This window comes from Dromiciops gliroides, chromosome 5 (genome assembly GCF_019393635.1).
Source record: "Dromiciops gliroides isolate mDroGli1 chromosome 5, mDroGli1.pri, whole genome shotgun sequence".
Taxonomy (NCBI): Eukaryota; Metazoa; Chordata; class Mammalia; order Microbiotheria; family Microbiotheriidae; genus Dromiciops; species Dromiciops gliroides.
This window is the reverse complement of record NC_057865.1, coordinates 292,144,505-292,162,779: the sequence shown is the minus strand read 5'-3', so window position 1 is coordinate 292,162,779 and position 18,275 is coordinate 292,144,505. Positions and strand designations below refer to the sequence as shown.

At 46.1% G+C, this 18,275-nt stretch overlaps 1 protein-coding gene across 2 annotated transcripts in view; it reads left to right on the top strand.

The window, feature by feature from the left end:
* Positions 1-18,275, top strand: part of SLC25A17 (solute carrier family 25 member 17) — a 43,296-nt gene that overhangs the window by 20,772 nt on the left and 4,249 nt on the right. Inside the window, exons 3-7 of one of the 2 annotated variants that reach the window (XM_043968962.1) lie at positions 1,288-1,354; positions 2,075-2,226; positions 15,630-15,746; positions 16,547-16,692; positions 16,860-16,955. In XM_043968962.1, coding sequence (XP_043824897.1) covers positions 1,288-1,354; positions 2,075-2,226; positions 15,630-15,746; positions 16,547-16,692; positions 16,860-16,955 — 578 coding nt within the window. Of the gene's footprint in view, positions 1-1,287; positions 1,355-2,074; positions 2,227-15,629; positions 15,747-16,546; positions 16,705-16,859; positions 16,956-18,275 lie in introns of both variants that reach the window. The other variant, XM_043968961.1, reaches the window with a different exon arrangement.

Genomic DNA, 18,275 nt, shown 5'->3' with positions numbered 1-18,275 from the left:
TTAATTCTCAGAAAATTGGCAGGTTTGGGGCTTTGAATGCTTTCATATTATCTGCTTTGAAAAAGGTGGAAAGTAATTTGGAACTCTGTGCCCAAAGCCCCTAACCTGTACATGCCCTTTGACCCATGGATGGCATACTAGGCAGGGATATGCCCTGAGCAGATGGCAGAAAGAAGGAAAAGACCTGACTCTACCGAAATGTTACTGGCAGCACTTTCTGATATAGCAAAAAGGGAGTATGTGCTGATACATACATATATGTGTGCATGCATGTTCCCCCCCCATCAGAATGTCAGCCTCCTGAGAACAGGACTTGTTTTGGCTTTTCCTTGGTAACTTGTCGCTTGGTTGATTGCCCATCATTTGGGTCAGGGCTTAATGAATTATGAAATATGAATGGAATGGACAAGAAAGGATGAATTTAGAAAAACCTGAAAAGACTTGATTGATTTGATGCAGAATGAAGTGAGCAGAGCAGGACAATAGTTAGTACAGTGACCACAGCACTGAAAAGCAGGCCTTCTACACTGTTCATTATTGATCTTTACAAGAACCCTGGGAAGTGGGTACTATATTTATCACCCCCTTTTTACAGTTGAGGAAACTGAGGTAAACAGGTTAAATGACTGGAGCAGGTTCACACATCTAGGAAGTGGCTGAGACTGGATTTGAACTCGGGTCTTTCTGACTCCAGGCCCGGTGTTCTCTCTTTCTACTGTGGTACCTTCTTACTTCTTAAATTTCACTTGCTGTATTCCCATGGATCTGTGATTTCTCCATCTCTGATAGTATTCCCTCCAACCATGCAGGTCATAGTTCAGTTATGCCTATCCACTCAGTTCTGCTCTGGTCCGTGTCCTTCTCTCCCCTGTGTTAATCTTGGTCAACTCAACCAACCTGTGGGGGGCCTCCTGCCCTCTGTGCTGAGATTGTAGGGATGCCGGGGAAGCCCGTGAGCTGCTTCCTATTTGCCCCCTTCATTTGGAGTCTCCCATCCCTCCTTTGCCATGGGCTGTGGCCTACATCCTGTGCCTCTCTATTGCCCTCGGAGTGGCTTTTATTTCTAATTCCTCAGAGACTGTGGGGTACCATGAAATGTGAGAGCTCCAAGAGAAGGTGCTGAGGACCCCACCCTTGGGGTAGCCTGTGCATAGTGTAGTAGTTTTGTCATTAAGATGCTTGGAGGCTGCTGGGGGGGAGCTGCCACTTGGCCCTGGGACCTGGGTGAAGATGGGGCAAGGGACAAGTGAGGGAGGGGTTCTGACACTCTCTTCTTTGATCTGCTAGTTGATGAGAAGCGGAAATCCAAGACAACGCACATGGTCCTGATGGAGATCATTAAAGAGGAAGGCCTGTAAGTGGTCGTCCTTGTATGTGCTGCAGTCGGCCAAGCCTGGGGGGACGGGGGGAGATTGTTCCCTGACTGTCCTCAGCAGAGGTCCCTTTGGGACTAGGGGCTTCCTTGGGATGCCGATCTGCAGCTGACAAAATCAAAACCTGGCTTCTGTCAGGTGAGGCCGAATCTCCGCAGTGGGGTTACTGTGCACATTGCCCTTGCCAGATCCATTCAGCAAGTGGTCATTTTGTGTATTGCATTGTTCATGTTCTTATTCTAGCCTAAAACCAGGATCAGTTGTTTGGGAAATAGCGATTCCAGCTTAGCCATCCATTGTGGGGCCTCCCATGGCATCCATCCTAGCCTGGTCAGTGGCAGTCACTGAGTGAAACAGACTCTGTCGCCTTGGTTTATGGAGCCCCCTCGCCACCCTCCTGCCCAATGCCCCAAGCACTTGGGCTCTTTTAGAATATAGGGCTTCTGGGGGCAGCTAGGTGGTGCAGTAGATAGAGCACCAGCCCTGGAGTCAGGAGGACCTAAATGGAAATCCAGCCTCAGAAATGTACTAGCTGTGTGACCCTGGGCAAGTCACTTAACCCTGTTTGCCTCCCCCTAAAAAAATACCAAAAAAGGAATATACACCTTCTGTCTAGCTCAGGGGTCGGGTGGGGAGAGAGACGATCTGGGCCAATTTCTGATACTCATTGTTCCTGACATTAGCTTTGTGTTTTCTCCTAGCCTGGCACCGTACCGAGGGTGGTTTCCAGTTATCTCCAGCCTTTGCTGCTCCAATTTTGTCTATTTCTACACTTTCAACAGCCTCAAGGCCGTCTGGGTCAAAGGTCAACATTCTACTACTGGAAAGGACTTGGTGGTTGGATTTGTTGCAGGTAACCGGATTTCTGAGGGAAATGTGTATTTTTAAGCATTGGCTGTTCTGTCCTGTTCTGTTCTGTTCTGTGTGGGCCTCCGGAAGAGAGATTGTCACACGGATTACCGCTACACAAGGGGTTGTGGCTTCCACTTGGCTGGCCAAGTCAGCAGACCTTTATTAAGTGCCTGCTGTGTGCCAGGCACAATGCAAAGCGTTGGGGATAGAAAGAAGCCCCAAAGCCAGGCCTGCCCTCCAGGAGCTCACAGTCTAATGAGAGAGGCCACCAGCAAGCATCGAGGTGCACAGAGCTAGGTGGGATCAATGGAGGAATCGGCCTGGGGAAGGAGCTCACATGGAAGTGGCCTGGGACAGGCTGCCTGCAGATGGGAGGGCTTAGACCAGGAAAGTCCAGAGTGGAGAGAAGTCTAGGCCTGGGGCACGGCCGGAGGAAAGGCACAGTCAGGAGACAGAGCTTTGGCTCTTTACACTGATCCAGGGGGTCTCCAAGCCTGTGCCCTCTAGTCTTTGGAGCCCAGGATGTTTTCTCATCTGCTCTTCTTTTCATGACAGCCCCTTAAACTATTAGTATTAATCTCCCCTTTCTTGGAGCAGAGCCAGGGGCATCCTGTCAATTGCAGGGAAAGTTCAGGGATAGCTATGGGGACCCCACCCCCATCTCCATCATTGTCCCCATCCCCATTACGATTACTGTAGTTAACAAAGGCTTATGAGGATGGACTGTGTGTTGGGCACTGTGCTAGACTTGGTGAGAGGTGGTAAAGGAACAAATGATGAGGAGAATTCAGACCCTCAAGGAGTGCACAGAGCACCTGGCCTGGAGTCAGAAAAGACCTGAGTTCAAATTTGGCCTCAGACATTTACTAGCTGCATGACCCTGGACAAGTCACTTCACCTTTGACTGCCTCAGTTTTCTCTGTTGTAAAATTTGAATAACAATAATACTTGCTTCTGAATGGAGAATGGATTATGTTTTTCTGCCTAAAGATAGCAAAGGTTTCCCTGGGAAAACACTTTTCTGTCATCCCTTAGGGGGACAATATCTCATCTACCCAGAATTGTTTGCATCAATGTCAAGTTTCAGAAGCACGAGAGAATACGACAGGCCAAGAATCCTGTTTCTGCTGTCCTTAATCAGTGGTGGCCCTCTTCCGGGACTCTCCCAGATTTCTTGGCTTCTCACAGTACCACCAAGGTCACACTCAGCCCCATCTACCTCCTCTCCTGTCTCTGTGCTCCTTGTGGTCTTGGACCACAGTCAGCATGTGTAGAGTTGATCCGTGGAGGCCCTTCAATTGTCTGGCTGGAGTTGTGCCCTTTCCTGTGAGCACTGGGGAGCCCAAGGGCTTGGAAGACTCTTAGATGGCCGTGTGGTGGCCCTTCTCTAGCATCTCGGCCCAGACATCAGGCCCAGAGGGTGTTGGGAATCAACTTTCTTTTCTCCTTAGTTTTTTTTTAATATCATCGCATCAAAGTCGATTTATACCTATACCCTCTATGGATACTTCTTCTGGCTGCCCAGATAGAGATATGGTTCTCAAGAGTTACAAGTATTGTTTTCCCACGTAGGGATGTAAACAGTTTAACCTTATTGAATAACTTTTTTTTTGTTTACCTTTTTATACTTCTCTTGAATCTTGTATTTGAAGATCAGATTTTCTGTTCAGTTCTGGTCTTTTCATCAGGAAAGTTTAAAAGTCCCCTATTTCATTGAATGTCCGTCATTTCCCCTGTAGTCGATTCTTGGTTGTAATCCAAGCTCCTTTGCCTTCTGGAATATCCTATTCCAAGCCCTCTGATCCTTTAATGTTGAAGCTGCCAAGTCCTGTGTAATCCTGACTGTGGCTCCATGATATTTAAATTGTTTCTTTTTGGCTGCTTGTAGTATTTTCTCCTTCACCTGATCATTCTGGAATTTGGCTATAATATTTCCTGGAGTTTTCCTTTTGGGGTCTCTTTCAGGAGGTGATTGGTGTATTCTTTCTTTCTTTTTTTTTTTTGTGGGCAGTCAGGGTCACTTAAGTGACTTGCTCAGGGTCACACAGCTAGTTAGTGTCAAGTGTCTGAGGTCAGATTTGAACTCAGGTCCCCTGAATCCATGGCTGGTGCTTTATCCACTGCAATGCCTAGCTGCCTCCGGTGTATTCTTTCAATGACTATTTTACCCTCTGGTTCTAGGATATTAGGGTAGTTCTTGATAATTTCCTGGAAAATGGTGTTGACTTTTTTTGATTATGGCTTTCAGGTAATCCAATAATTCTTAGATTATCTCTCCTGGATCTATTTTCTTTCCAGTGAGATATTTCAAATTTTCTTCTATTTTTTCATTCTTTTGATTCTGTTTGACTGATCTCATGGAGTTATTAGCTTCCATCTGCCCAATTCTAATTTTTAAGGCATTATTTTCTTCAGTAAGCTTTTACCTCCTTTTCCATTTGTCTAATTTTACTTTTGAAGGAGTTGATTTCTTCAGTGGAATTTTTTTTTTTTTTTACCATTTGGCTAATTGTATTCTTTAAGGAATTGATTTCTTCATTCAATTTTTTGTGCTTTCCAAACTGTTGACTCTTTTTTCATAATTTTCTTGCATAGCTCTCATTTCTCTCATTTCTTTTCCCATTTTTTCTTCTACCTCTCTTAGTTGATTTTTAAAATCCTTTTTGAGCTCTTCCAAGAAAACTTTTTGGTCTTGAAACCAATTCATCTTCCCCCTTAAGGCTTCACATGTAGGCATTTTGACTGTGTTGTCCTCATCTGAGTTTGTGTTTTGGTCTTCCCTGTCACCATAGAAGCTCTCTATGGTAAGGGTCTTTATTTTTTACTCATATTTTAGCCTGTTTTGTGACTTTTAAAGTTGATATCTGCTCCTGGGGCACAGGGGCCACTGTTGCAAGCCTCTTGTGCTGAGTGATAGGGGCCTGATCACTGGCTTTCTGCTCTGAGGCCTATGGGACTTTCAAATTCCTCACCACTCTGGGATTGGTTCTTGCTCTGGGATGGCTTGACCTAGTTGTTCCTGTCTTGTGGGTGGTTCTCTATCTGGCAGTTTGCCCTCTCAGCCAGGGCTGGGGGGAGGGGGGGGAGTCTCACAACTGGCCTGCTGTGCCACCAACCTGCTGAGCCAGGATGAAGGGGCTTCAGCTGTTGATCTGTGCTGTGGCCAAGAACCTCCTGCTGACTTGCTCAGACATCCTCTGCACTGTTGAGCTGCACTGTGCTCCCCTTTAGCCCAAGTGAGACATACTCTTCCTGAAGTCTTTTTTTTTTTATCTTACATATAAGGTATTTTATTTTTTCCGTTACATGTAAAGATAGTTCTCAACTTTTGTTTATACAAGCTTTACAATTTCAGATTTTTCTCCCTCCCTCCCCTCCCTCCCCCCTCCCCTAGACAGCAGGTAATCTGATATAGGTTATATCTATATATCTATATACATATACATACATATATATATACACACACATATATATGCACATAATAACATTAATCCTATTTCTGCATTAATCCTATTACAAGAGAAAGAATCAGAGCAGTGATGTAAAACCTCAAAATAGAAAAAAAAAAAACAACAGCACCCAAAACAAAAGAAATAGTATGGTTCAATCAGCATCTATACTCCACAGTTCTTTTTTTTTTTTTCTTGGATTTGGAGATCCTCTTCTATCATGAGTTCCCTGGAACTCTTCTGTACCATTGCATTGGTGAGAAGAATATAGTCCATCACAGTAGGTCAACACTCAATGTTGATGATACTGTGTACAATGTTCTTCTGGTTCTGCTCATCTTACTCATCATCAGCTCACGTAAGGCCCTCCAGGTTTCTCTTAACTCCTCCTGCTCATCATTTCTTACAGCACAATAGTATTCCATTGTATTCATATACCACAACTTGTCCAGCCATTCCCTAATTGATGGGCACCCCCTCAACTTCCAATTCCTTGCTACCACGTAAAGAGCAGCTATAAATATTTTTGTACATGTGGGTCCCTTTCCCCCCTCCATGATCTCTTTGGGAAAAAGACCTAAAAGTGGAATCGCTGGGTCAAAGGGCATGCACAGCTTTATCGCCCTTTGGCCATAATTCCAAATTGCTCTCCAGAATGGTTGGATCAGTTCACAGCTCCACCAACAATGCATTAATGTTCCAATTTTCCCACAGCTTCTCCAACATTTATTATCTTCCTTTTTTGTCATTTTAGCCAATCTGATAGGTGTCAGGTGGTACCTCAGAGTTGTTTTAATTTGCATCTCTCTAATCATTAGAGATTTAGAGCATTTTTTCATATGGGAATAGATAGCTTTGGTTTCTTCATCAGAAAACTGCCTGTTCATATCCTTTGACCATTTCTCAATTGGGGAATGACTTGGATTCTTATAAATTTGATTTAATTCCCTATATATTTTAGAGATGAGGCCTTTATCAGAAGTACTGGCCTCAAAAATTGTTTCCCAGCTTTCTGCCTCCCTTCTAATTTTGGATGCATTGCTTCTGTTTGTACAAAACCTTTTTAATTTAATGTAATCAAAATCATCCATTTTGCATTTTATAATATACTCTATCTCTTGTTTGGTCAAAAACTGTTTTCCTTTCCAAAGATCTGATAGGTAGACTATTCCTGAAGTCTTTTAAGTTATCTCAGGTTGGAAGATTGCATCTCTGTCTTTTTGTAAGTAGCTCAAGAATTCATTTGGAGGCTCGATTTTATGTTGTTTCTGAGGGAAACTCGGGAGAGGGTTGGCAACTTCCTGGCTTCTCTCTGACATCTTGGGAAATAAACTTTTTTTTTTTTGGCAGGGCGATGAGGGTTAAATGACTTACTTGCTTAGGGTCACACAGCTAGTAAGCTTCAAGTGTCTGAGGTCAGATTTGAACTCAGGTCCTCCTGAATCCAGGGCCAGTGCTTTATCCACCATGCCATCTAGCCCCCCCTCCTTTTTTTTTTAAGGTGCCTAATATACATTTATTGATGAACTTTTTAAAAAATCTTAAGTCTTTTATTATTTTCCAGTTATATGTAAAGACAGTTTTCAACATTTGTTTTTTGTTTTTATTTTTTTTCCTCCCTCCCTTCCCACCCTCTACCCCAAGAACTCAAGCAATTCACTGTAAGTTATACATGAGTAGTCATGGAAAACATCTCTACATTATTAGCTAGGTTGTGAGAGAAAACAGATTAAAAACAAAACTTCAGATTAAGGAGTTGTCAAAAAAAATGTGTTTCAGTCTGTTTTCAGATACCATCAGTTCTTTCTCTGTAGGTATATTGCCTTGCTGGAAATAACCATGTACTTCCTAGCAGATCATCTTTACACTGTTGCTGTTATTTTGTATACAGTACATTTCTCTCTGCCTCAGTTCATGTGGGTCTTTCCAGGTTTTTCTGATAGCATCCTGTTCATCATAACTTTTATATAGTACCTTAAATTTGATCAAGAATTTTCTTCACAATACCCCAGCAGAGTGGGTACCATATGTTTTGCCATTGTAGTCAATCATCATAACTGTCTCCCTCCATCCTATTCCTTTCCAATGATATTTACTCTATTTTCTATCTTATTATGCCCTATTCCTCCTCAAAAGTATTTTGCTACTGACTGCCCCCTCCCCTGCTCTACCCTCCCTTCATTCAATCCTTCCCTCCTTATCCTCTTCCCCTCCTACTTTCCTGTAGGGTTAAATAGATTACTCCTCCCAATTGGGTGTGTATGTTATTCCTTCCTTGAGAGCCCACTCTGATGAGGTTAAGGTCTTTGAACTAGTTCTGTTTTCTTGAATTTTTCTTCCTCCTCAACTCTCCCTATGAAATCAAGCAATTCAATATATATCATACATGTGCTGTTATGCAGAACATCTTCACCTTCTTCGAAAGTGTTTTGCTTTTTACAGCTCCCTCCCGGCAACTTCCCTTCCCTCCTTTCCCTCTTCTCCCATCCCCCCCTTATCTCCTCCACCCACTTTTCCACAGGGCAAAAATATATTACCATACCCACTTGAGTATGTATGTTATTCCTGCTTTGAGCCAGTTCTGGTGTTAGTAAGGTTCACTCACTGTCCTATTCCTTCCCCCTCTTCCCCTCCCCTCTACAAGCTTTTTTCTTGTTTCCTTCATGTGAGCTACCTCTTCCCAGTCCACCTCTTCTCTTCCCCCTCCCCCAGTCTATTCCTCCTACCCCTCTACCCTATTTTAAAGATGTCATCATGGGTTAGCTAGGTGGCATAGTGGGCAAGGTACCAGCCCTGGACTCAGGAGGCCCCAAGCCCAAATCTGGCCCCAGACATAAGACACCCCAACCTGTTTGCCCCACAAAGAACAAGGATAAACAAAAAATGAATGCTTTACAGATATCATCCTTTCCTATTCAGTTCAGATCTGTGTCCTCTGTGTATTCCTTACTGAGAAAGTTCTTATGAGTTGGAAGTATTATCTTCTCATGTAAGAATGTAAACAGTTTAACCTTTTAATGTCCCTCATGGTTTCTTTTTCCTGTTTACCTTTTTATGTTTCTCCAGGGTCTTGTATTTGAAAGTCAAATTTTCTATTCACTTCAGGTCTTTTAATAACAAATGCCTGAAAGTCCTCTTTTTCATTGAAATCCCATTTTTTCCTCTGAAAGATTATAACAGTTTTTCTGGGTACGTGATTCTTGGCTGTAGTCACAGTTCCTTTGCCCTCTGGAATATCATATTCCATGCCCTCTGGTCCTTTAATGTAGATGCTGCTAGATCTTGTTTTATCCTTATTGGAGCTCCACAGTATTTGAATTCCTTTTTTCTAGCTGCTCGTAATATTTTCTTCTTGACTTGGGAGCTCTGGAATATAACATTCCTGGAGGTTTTCCCTTTGGGATCTCTTTCAGGAGGTGATCTATGGATTCTTTCAATTTTTATTTTAGCTTCTGCTTCTAGAATATCAGGGCAATTTTCCTTTACAGTTTCTTGGAAGATGATGTCTAGGCTCTTATTTTGGTCCTGGTTTTAGGTAGTTCAATTATTTTCAAATTATCTCTCCTGGATTTATTTTTCAGGTCAGCTGTTTTTCCAAGGAGATATTTCATATTGTCCTCTTTTTTTCATTCAATTGGATTTGTTTTATTGTATCTTGATTTCTCATAAGGTCACTAGCTTCCATTCGTTCAATCCTAATTCTTAGGCAATTATTTTCTTCTGACAGCTTTTTTATCTCCTTTTCCATTTGACTTTTTAAGCTATTAACTTTTTTCTCATGACTTTCATGCATCACTCTCATTTCTCTTTCCATTCTTTCCTCTCTCTCTCTAAATATTCCTTCTATCTCTCCTACTTTCTCTTCAAAGTCCCTTTTGAGAGCTTCCATGGCCTGAGACCAGTTCATATTTTTCTTAGAAACTTTGGATGTAGGGGCCCTGATGTTGTTGTCCTCTTCTGAGGGTACACCTTGATCTTCCTTGTTGCTGAAGAAACTTTCTATAGTTCTGAACTTTCTTTGCTTGCTCATCTTGCCCTCTTTTACTTGACTTTTAACTCCCCACTGGGGGGGGCCCTGATTCTAGGCTACACTACTGTCCCCAGCTTCAGAGGGTCCCAGGTGTTTTGGTTTGAGGGAGGGCAGGTTTTTCTCTTGCCTGGCCTGTTCTCTGGTCTGAAGATAACCTCAAGCCAACATACTAAACAACCAACCAGCAAAGCTTTCTGTGGTGTGGTTTTTAGCTTGGACGAGCCTGCGCCCCTCCCCCACCTGGGCCTCCCGATGCTCAGGATTTCTTCCTGGTTCCCCCCTGGGGTGGGACAGCTGAATTCCTCCCTGGATCCTGCTTGACACCCCTGCACTTTCCTCCCCAGCCAGCCATTCAGCCCTCTCACCCAACCACTGGGGTCTCTGTCGGCGAGATCGCAGGGTTAGAATTTACCGGTAGCTCAGCACGGCCCCCTTTAATCTGTCTATGGCTGGGAAATAATCTCAGCCTGTATTTTTGTGGGTTTTTCTGCTCCAGGGGTTCTTTTATTGCTGTTTTGGGGGTAATTGTATCAGGAGCTCTGTGCATTTAATGTCTTTTCCTCCACATTTGTTTTTATAAGATTTTGAGTTCCAAATTTTTCTTTCTCCCTCCCTTCCCTCCACCCTCCCCAAGACAGAAAGCAATCTGAAATAGGTTATATATGTATAATTACATTAAACCTATTTCTACATTAGTCACGTTGTGAAAGAAGAATCAGAACAAAAGGGAAAAACCTCAAAAAAAAAAAACAACCAAAAAAAGTAGAAACAGTATGGTTCAATCTGCATTCAGATTCCACAGTTCTTTTTTCTGGATGTGGAGAACATTTTCTATCATGAGTCCTTTGGAATTGTCTTGGGCCATTGTATTGTTGAGAAGAGTTAAGTCTATTACAGTTGATCATCACACAATGTTGCTGTTACTGCATGCAATGTTCTCCTGGTTCTCTGCTCACTTCACTCAGCATCAGTCCACTTAAGTCTTTCCAGGTTTTTCCTGAAATCTACCTGCTTTTCTTTTCTTTCTTTTTCTTTTCTTTCTTTCTTTCTTTTTTTTTTTTTTGAGGGGCAGTGAGAGTTAAGTGACTTGCCCAGGGTCACACAGCTAGTAAGTGTCAAGTATCTGAGGCCAGATTTGAACTCAGGTCCTCCTGAATCCAGGGCCGGTGCTTTATCCACTGTACCACCTAGCTGCCCCCCTGCTTGTCTTTTCTTATAGCTCAATAGTATTCCATTACATTTTTATACCACAACTTGTTCGGGCAATTCCCCAATTGATGGGCATCCCCTCAATTTCCAATTCTTTGCCACAACAAAGAGAGCCGCTATAAATATTTTTGTACATGTAGGTTCTTTACCCTTTTTTATGATCTCTTTGGGATTTATACCTGCTAGTAGTATTACTGGGTCAAAGGGTATGCACAGTTTTATAGCCCTTTGGGCATAGTTCCAAATTGCTCTCCGGAATGGTTGGATCAGTTCACAATTCCACCAGCAATGCACTAGTGTTCCATTTTTTCTACAGCTTCTCCGGCATTTATTATTTTCCTTTTTAGCCAGTCTGATAGGTGTCAGGTGGTACCTCAGAGTAGTTTTAATTTGCATTTCTCTAATTAATAGTGACTTAGAACATTTTTTCATATGGTAATAGCTTTGATTTCTTCATCTGAAACTTGCTTGTTCATATTCTTTGACCATTCCTCAATTGGGGAATGACTTGCATTCTTATAAATTTGGGGTGGAGGGGCAGCGAGGGTTAAGTGACTTGCCCAAGGTCACACAGCTAGTACGTGTCAAGTGTCTGAAGCTGGATTTGAACTCGGGTCCTCCTGAATCCAGAGCCGGTGCTTTATCCACTGTGCCACCTAGCTGCCCCCCCCTTTTTTTTGCATTCTTATAAATTTGATTTAGTTCCCTATGTATTTTAGAAATGAGGCCTTTTTCAAAAACACTGCCTCTAAAAATTGTTTTCCAGTTCTGCCTCCCTCTAATTTTGGCTACATTACTTCTGTTTGTGCAAAACCTTTTTTTAATTTAATGTAATAAAAATCATCTGCTTTGCATTTCATGATATTCTGTATCTCTTGTTTGGTCATAAATTCTCCTCCATAGAGGTAAAGTAGGGAATTAACTTGCAATGAAATGCTTCTTTTACTCTAATGATAATAACTGGCCTTTCTCCAGCACCCTAAGGTTAGGAGAGGCTTAAACCTCAACAAGCTTCACAAAAGTATTATGAGGTAAGTTTGGGGAAACCAAGGCACAGGGCCGCTAAGTGTCTCACACCTCACTGTGTCGGAGGCAGGGTTCTGCCCCAGGTATTCCTGACTCTGTATTCACTCCTCCGCCTTCCCTCTGATCATGGAGTCTCTGAACCCTTTTACCCACTCGCACCGTTTGGGCCTTAAGCCCTGCTGTGAACCCCTGTGTGTTTGTAGAAACTGAGCCTTACTGCTAGGCGAGTGCTGTCTTGGAGATTATCCCGATGTTGATTCACAGACTAGATGCAAGTGAAACAATGACATTAGATTTTCAGTCCAGCCACCTCGCTTTGTCAACTTGACCCTTTTTCACCTTGCCCCGTAAGATTGGACTTCCCCAGGGCCGGCCTTCTCTCCCTTTGCCGGCCACAGTGGCTTGTGCACACCAAGGCCATAGAATTCTGGGGAGCTGGCAGGTCAGCTGATGCAAGCACCTCCTTATACAAATGAGCTAACTGAAGGGGGCTAGTGAGGGGGTGGAGTTGTTGAAGTGGAAGACTGTTCTTTGCTTTAGGCCTTTTTCTCTCTCATAATAACTGTTGTTTGGGGTTTTTTAATCTTATTGCCAATATCTTCTCAAAGTAATTAGAGAAAATGTTGCTTTTCCTGCTGGGAGCCTCATCATGGTATAATAGGCAGTGTGAGAACCAAGCATTGTTCTCTTCAAAGAACAGCTATTGTTCAAACTCTGCAGTCAGCCCTCCGGAGCAGAACGTTGCAGCTGCCTTGTGGTGCTGCCCGGCCCTGGGGGTTCACTCTGTACCTCAGGGACAAGTGCCCTGGCCTTGAGGCACTGCCTGCCTTTCCTGTGGTTCCTTCTCCTGTAGCCGGGAAAGCTTAAGGCAGAGCAGACAACTTGTGGGCACGATTCCAGAGATCCAGGGAGATGCACTGATGATCTGTGTAGTGCTCCCTCCTCCGCTACTTTCCCCAGCTCCCCCTGGCATTGGCGAGCTGGGGCCTGGCCCACAGGGTGGCTGGTTCCTAGCACTATTGCGCACAAGCCCCCATTGGTGTGCTCCCCATTAATTGTCTGTGGGATGGAGTGAATTAGCTTTTTGTTAAGAACGTTTGTTAAAGAGGCCAGAGCAGTTGAGAGTCTGGGGTCTGCAATTACATCCGGAATCCAGGGGAAATGCGAGATGGCGCTTAGAGCCCATGTGGCTCCTGCTGCTGGAAGCTCTTCTCTCTTTTCATTCGGTGTCACTTTGTGCTAGGCTCCTTCTAGAGGCCCCAGCTGCCTTTCCCCAGGGTGTCTGGCTTATCCTTGGGTCACTGGTGCCCCCAGGACACTGCTCCTGGCTCCGGGAGAAGTCCAGCCCCCCCCCCCTCGCCCCGCTTTGAGATTTGGGGGCTGGGGCAGGCAGCGCTGCCTTCTCCAGCCCCAGGTTATTGGATCTCAGTGACTTGGCTGTTGATTGAGTGATTCAGGGGAGGAGTTTGGTCTTTCCATGTCCATTTGGGGTGGGGTGGACCCCCAGCCTTAGATTCATGTTTACTTTTTGTTAAAAAATCAGCTTGTTGGTCCCTTCCCCCTGCCCAGGAATCAAACCCTCCCTCATAGCAAATACAGCTCTTCACTTCACAGTGTACACAGTGCTCTGACCCCTTAGCCCCCACCTCTCTCCTGAGGGGAGTGAGGTATATTTCTGTTAGCTTTTATTTTTCCAGGACCATGAGATACACTGCTCAGCAGAAGGCCCTGGCTGGACTTCAGCCCCTGCCGGACATATGATAAAGCCTGATTGAATCTGTGTAGAGCTGGGAGGCTGTGAGGCCAGAAGGTCGTGTGTGTTGTCTAATGAGGCACTCACTGCTGGGCCTGTGCCCTTGCCTACATTTCCCAAGCATTCCAGGCCCAAAGACACAAGGGAAATGGCCCCTGTCCTCCAGGAGCTTCTGGTCTGCTGAGGAGGGCATGTGTGCACATCTCTCTGAGGCAGCTGGCAGAAGAGTTGCTATAGTAACAACTCATCGCCTGGTGCTTGAACCTCTGCGAAGACAGTGGGGCTGGTCTTTCAAAGACAGGCCCAGGACTGGTCCATGCTCGAAGCCCTTGCCAGGTGGGTGGGCTGGCCAGGACTTGTATTGAGGACCTAGGGTCACGCCCAGGCCACTGTGACAACGTCGAGCAAGGGGAGTTTGAGGGAGGCCTGCACTCTCTCGGCAGAGCCCCAGCAAACCCAGAGTGCACCAGGACTCTGCCACTTTACCAGTGTTTTCAGTCGTCATCGGATGCTCTTAGGGATTGGGTCAGCGGCCTTGTCATTGTAATTCTGTGCATCAGAGTCTCCAGGGCTTTTTTTTTTCTTTTTTTCTGTGGGGTTCTTTGAGGAAGCCCCTCTCCCTGTGCACCCGCTCTCATATCCTGCGGCTTCAGCGACTCTGCTGCTCTCTGGGGTCCTGCTGCCTGGTGCTGGCTCATTGGCATTAAGCTAGCCAGCTGGATATGTCTTGCCTTTGGGGCCCTAGTAAATGTCACTCTCCTTTTGTTAATTATTTCAGGATCATCCTTTAAAAGAATATGGTAAAGTCTCAAGATGATGTTAAATTGGGATGGTGTGTTTCTAAAAGAGAAGCACCTGACCTCACTGTGTTGTTCCAGCCCAAGGCCTCCCTGTAGGACCCGGGTCCCTGCCCCTCCCGAATCTTGTAAGGAGCAAGTAGAGCGTGTTGCCCGTGACAACTGGCCCCAGTGCTTGCTGCCTGCCTGGCCGAATGGGCGTGAGAATGTGTGGCAGGGCGCTCTGTGGAGAGCCAGGGCTTCTGCCTACTGTGCCCTCCTCGTGTCTCACTTCATCTCCCTTTTGTCTTGGTGAAGACTTGACTCTCACTCAGATCAGGGGCATAGCCATGAAAGCGTCTGCACGCTATTGTGTTGCTGCTACTGCACGGCCAGCAAGCCACTCTTGCCTGTCCTCACGTTCCTCTTTTCTAAGTGGAAGAGGTTTTTCTCTGAAACAGCCCCAAGTCAAGATGCCCAAGTGCATCATGGCCAGCATCCAGAGCAGTGTGGGTGCTCCTGCGCCTGTGGGAGGGACGTAGGTTGTGCCCTGCTTTGCCATTGAGGACAGAGTGCTATTAATTGTCCTCTCTCTGTCTCTTTCTCTCCATCTCTTTTTGTCTCTGCATGTGTTTTGTCTTTCTCTTTCTCTGTCTCTCTCTTGTCTTTGTGACTTTGTCTGTGTCTGTTTCTGTGTGTCTTGTCTCTTTCTCCGTATCATCTTTGTCTCTGCATGTGTCTATCTCTATGTCTCTGTGTCTCTCTCTGATCTTTGGGACTTTGTATGCATCTATTTCTGTCTTTTTGTTTCTGTGTCTCTGTGTCTTTCTCTGTCTCTCCATCTTTTTTTTTGTCTATGCATGTGCTTGTGTCTCTCTGTTTCTGTATCTTTCTCTGTGTCTCTCCATCTGTCTGTATCTTTGTGTCTGTATCTTTGTGTCTCTCCATCTCTCTGGGTCTCTCTATCTCCCACTAGCCATGTTCCCTCCTGATTCGCTTCTAACAGTAGAGGCTTGTGTGTCCTGCCCGCCTGCCCACCCCGCAGCCCAGCCCAGTGAGACACAGGCCACAGTCACGGCTTTCATGTTGGTCTCTGTCTGCGGTGGTTGCGTGAGCAGAGACACTTCCCTTATCCCGCCTCTGTTTGCTTTCCCGATGCAGGTGTGGTCAACGTGCTCCTGACCACCCCACTGTGGGTGGTAAACACACGGCTGAAGCTGCAGGGGGCCAAGTTCAGAAATGAAGACATTGTTCCTACCAACTACAAGGGCATCTTAGGTGAGCATCTTCCAGGTGGCGGCTTCACATTCATTTTACCTCTTTTTTTTTTTTGGTGAGGCAGTTGGGGTGAAGTGACTTGGCCAGGGTCACACAGCTAGTAAGTGTCAAGTGTCTGAGGCTGGATTTGAACTCAGGTGCTCCTGAATCCAGGGCCGGTGCTCTATCCATGCACCACCTAGCTGCCCCCTTCACACTCCTTTTGTGGATGTAGGTATTGTTCCCCGGGGTAGCTGTCTGTCTGTCTGTCCTGTACTTCTAGTCCCTGAGTGTTTGCCCTGAGGGGCACGGCCAGCGGAGAGCAGGAGCGGGCTCTTTGTGCACTGGTCAGACCTCTCCCAAGGGCTTGCTTGGCACATTACTTTGGACTTGTGCTGGAATTAAGCGTGCTTGCCCCATGTGGGAAGGGGCACCAGCCACACCTTCTGGCTAGGAAATGGTGGCCCCTGGGCAAGCATCTCAGACAGGCTTTGCCAGCCCCTTTGTATCACCTAAAGCTCCAGGGCCAAGGCAGGGATAAGGAGGGGCCTGTGACCTCCTTAGTAGGAGGGCCCTTCTCCAGTGCAGGTCGGCACCTTCCCCATACCTCAGAGCCCCAGAGAGCTGCCTTGGGCCCTGAACAGAGCTGGGACATGCCCAGGGTCACACAGCCAGTGGGAGTCTTCTTGTCTCCCGATCTCTGGTTCCCATGTCAGGGGCCTGCCTGGGCCTCTCTGATCAGCTGGTCCCCAGGCTGCTGGCGAGGAGCGGTTCTGCCCTTTGCCCATTGGTGCCGGAGCTTCCTGTCTCCTCTTCTTCAGATGCCTTCCACCAGATCACGCGAGACGAAGGGATCCTGGCTCTGTGGAATGGCACGCTTCCCTCCCTTCTGCTGGTCTTCAATCCGGCCATCCAGTTCATGTTTTATGAAGGGCTCAAGAGGCAGCTCTTGAAGAGACAGGGGCAGGTACGGGCACAGGTATGGACCACATGTGGGAGCCAGGCCTCCCTTGTGAGGTCTTCTCCCTCTAAGCCAGAGGACACAGGGGGCTCTGGTTTGAGCCAGTGGGGGGGGGTAGGCTTTTGGTCCTGGCCCTTGTGGCTCAACTCAGTTTTCTTCCCTCTGCTGGGCAGCTTTCCTCTTTGAACGTGTTTGTCATCGGGGCCATTGCCAAGGCCATCGCCACCACGGTCACCTACCCAATGCAGACAGTGCAGTCCATCTTGAGGGTGAGTATGGCTTGGGGCAGCAGCCCCAACTACAGGGCGTAAGGCCTTGGCATTTGACAAGAACTGCAGGGAAAATAAGAAAGCTTTGCCTTCCATGTCCCACCATGTCCAGATGGAAACTGGGCAGAGGCATAAAAAGATCACACCATCAACAAAGGAGAGAAAGGGGGGGAGGAGTTCATGCCACACAAGGGATAGAGAAGAACGTGGATGATGAAACAGACTGAATGCCACAAGATTGGAAGGGTTTTGTAGAATGAAAATCAGTACAGTTAAAATGAGAAGGGAGGGGCAGCTAGGTGGCACAATGGATACAGCACCGGCCCTAGATTCAGGAGGACCTGAGTTCAAATTCAGCCTCACACACTTGACACTTATTAGCTGTATGACCCTGGGCAAGTCACTTAACCCTCATTGCCCTGCCCAAAAAATAAATGAGAAGGGAAACAGTTGACTGGGGGGAAATTGGCATAGGTCAAATCCGTGTCCTCGATCTTGACAGGGGTTTAGGCCCCGCCTACCCTCCCCAGAAACACTGGAGGGCAGGTGTGGCTGGGGGCAACAGGACAGACACGTGTCCCATGTCCAGTCTGTGCCTCCTCTCTTGGTGCTCTTCACTGCTCAGGTTCCCTTTGAGTCAGATGGAGCCTTGCTTTGGGGTTTTAGAAATCCCAGATTCAGAAGACTTGAGCAGGAGATAGCTTTACATTTTGAGGACAGAGAGTTCTCAGACCTCCCAGTGTCGCCCTGAGAATGGAAAGCCCGAGAGACCGAGTTTCTGGGTAGTTAATAATTAGGCTGGCTGATAATCAGTAGATTGATGGTCCATGGTCTCTCTTGGTAAGGAAAGACAAAACTGGAGATCACTGAATATTTAAATACCTTTAGAAAAGGGGGTGCCCCTGAAAGCTAAAAATCAGCCCTGACTGGGGAATGCTTAATGAAGGGGTGGACTTTCAGATGAGGAGGTGGGCACAAAGCCCTCAGCCCCTCCTGCTGAAAACGTGGCTTGGTCATGAGACTCAGCTGCCTCCAGGAGTCTGGACCAAGGAATCCATCTCTACCCAACCACTCTGGCCTATTGTCTCTTTCATGGGCCAGGATACCCTCAACTCCAGCAGAAGGGGTGCAAGGACACTGGGCTTGTGCTTCACCTACATTAGATCCTGTTTATACATCCCGTTGGGTGGGGTCCTCCCCAACATCACGCAGTACCCCCAGGATTGGGACTCGCCGAATGACCTATAGGGGCTGATCCCTGAATGAGGAAATAGAAAGGAAAACCCTTAATCCTAATTTAATAATTGGTTATCAAAGTAA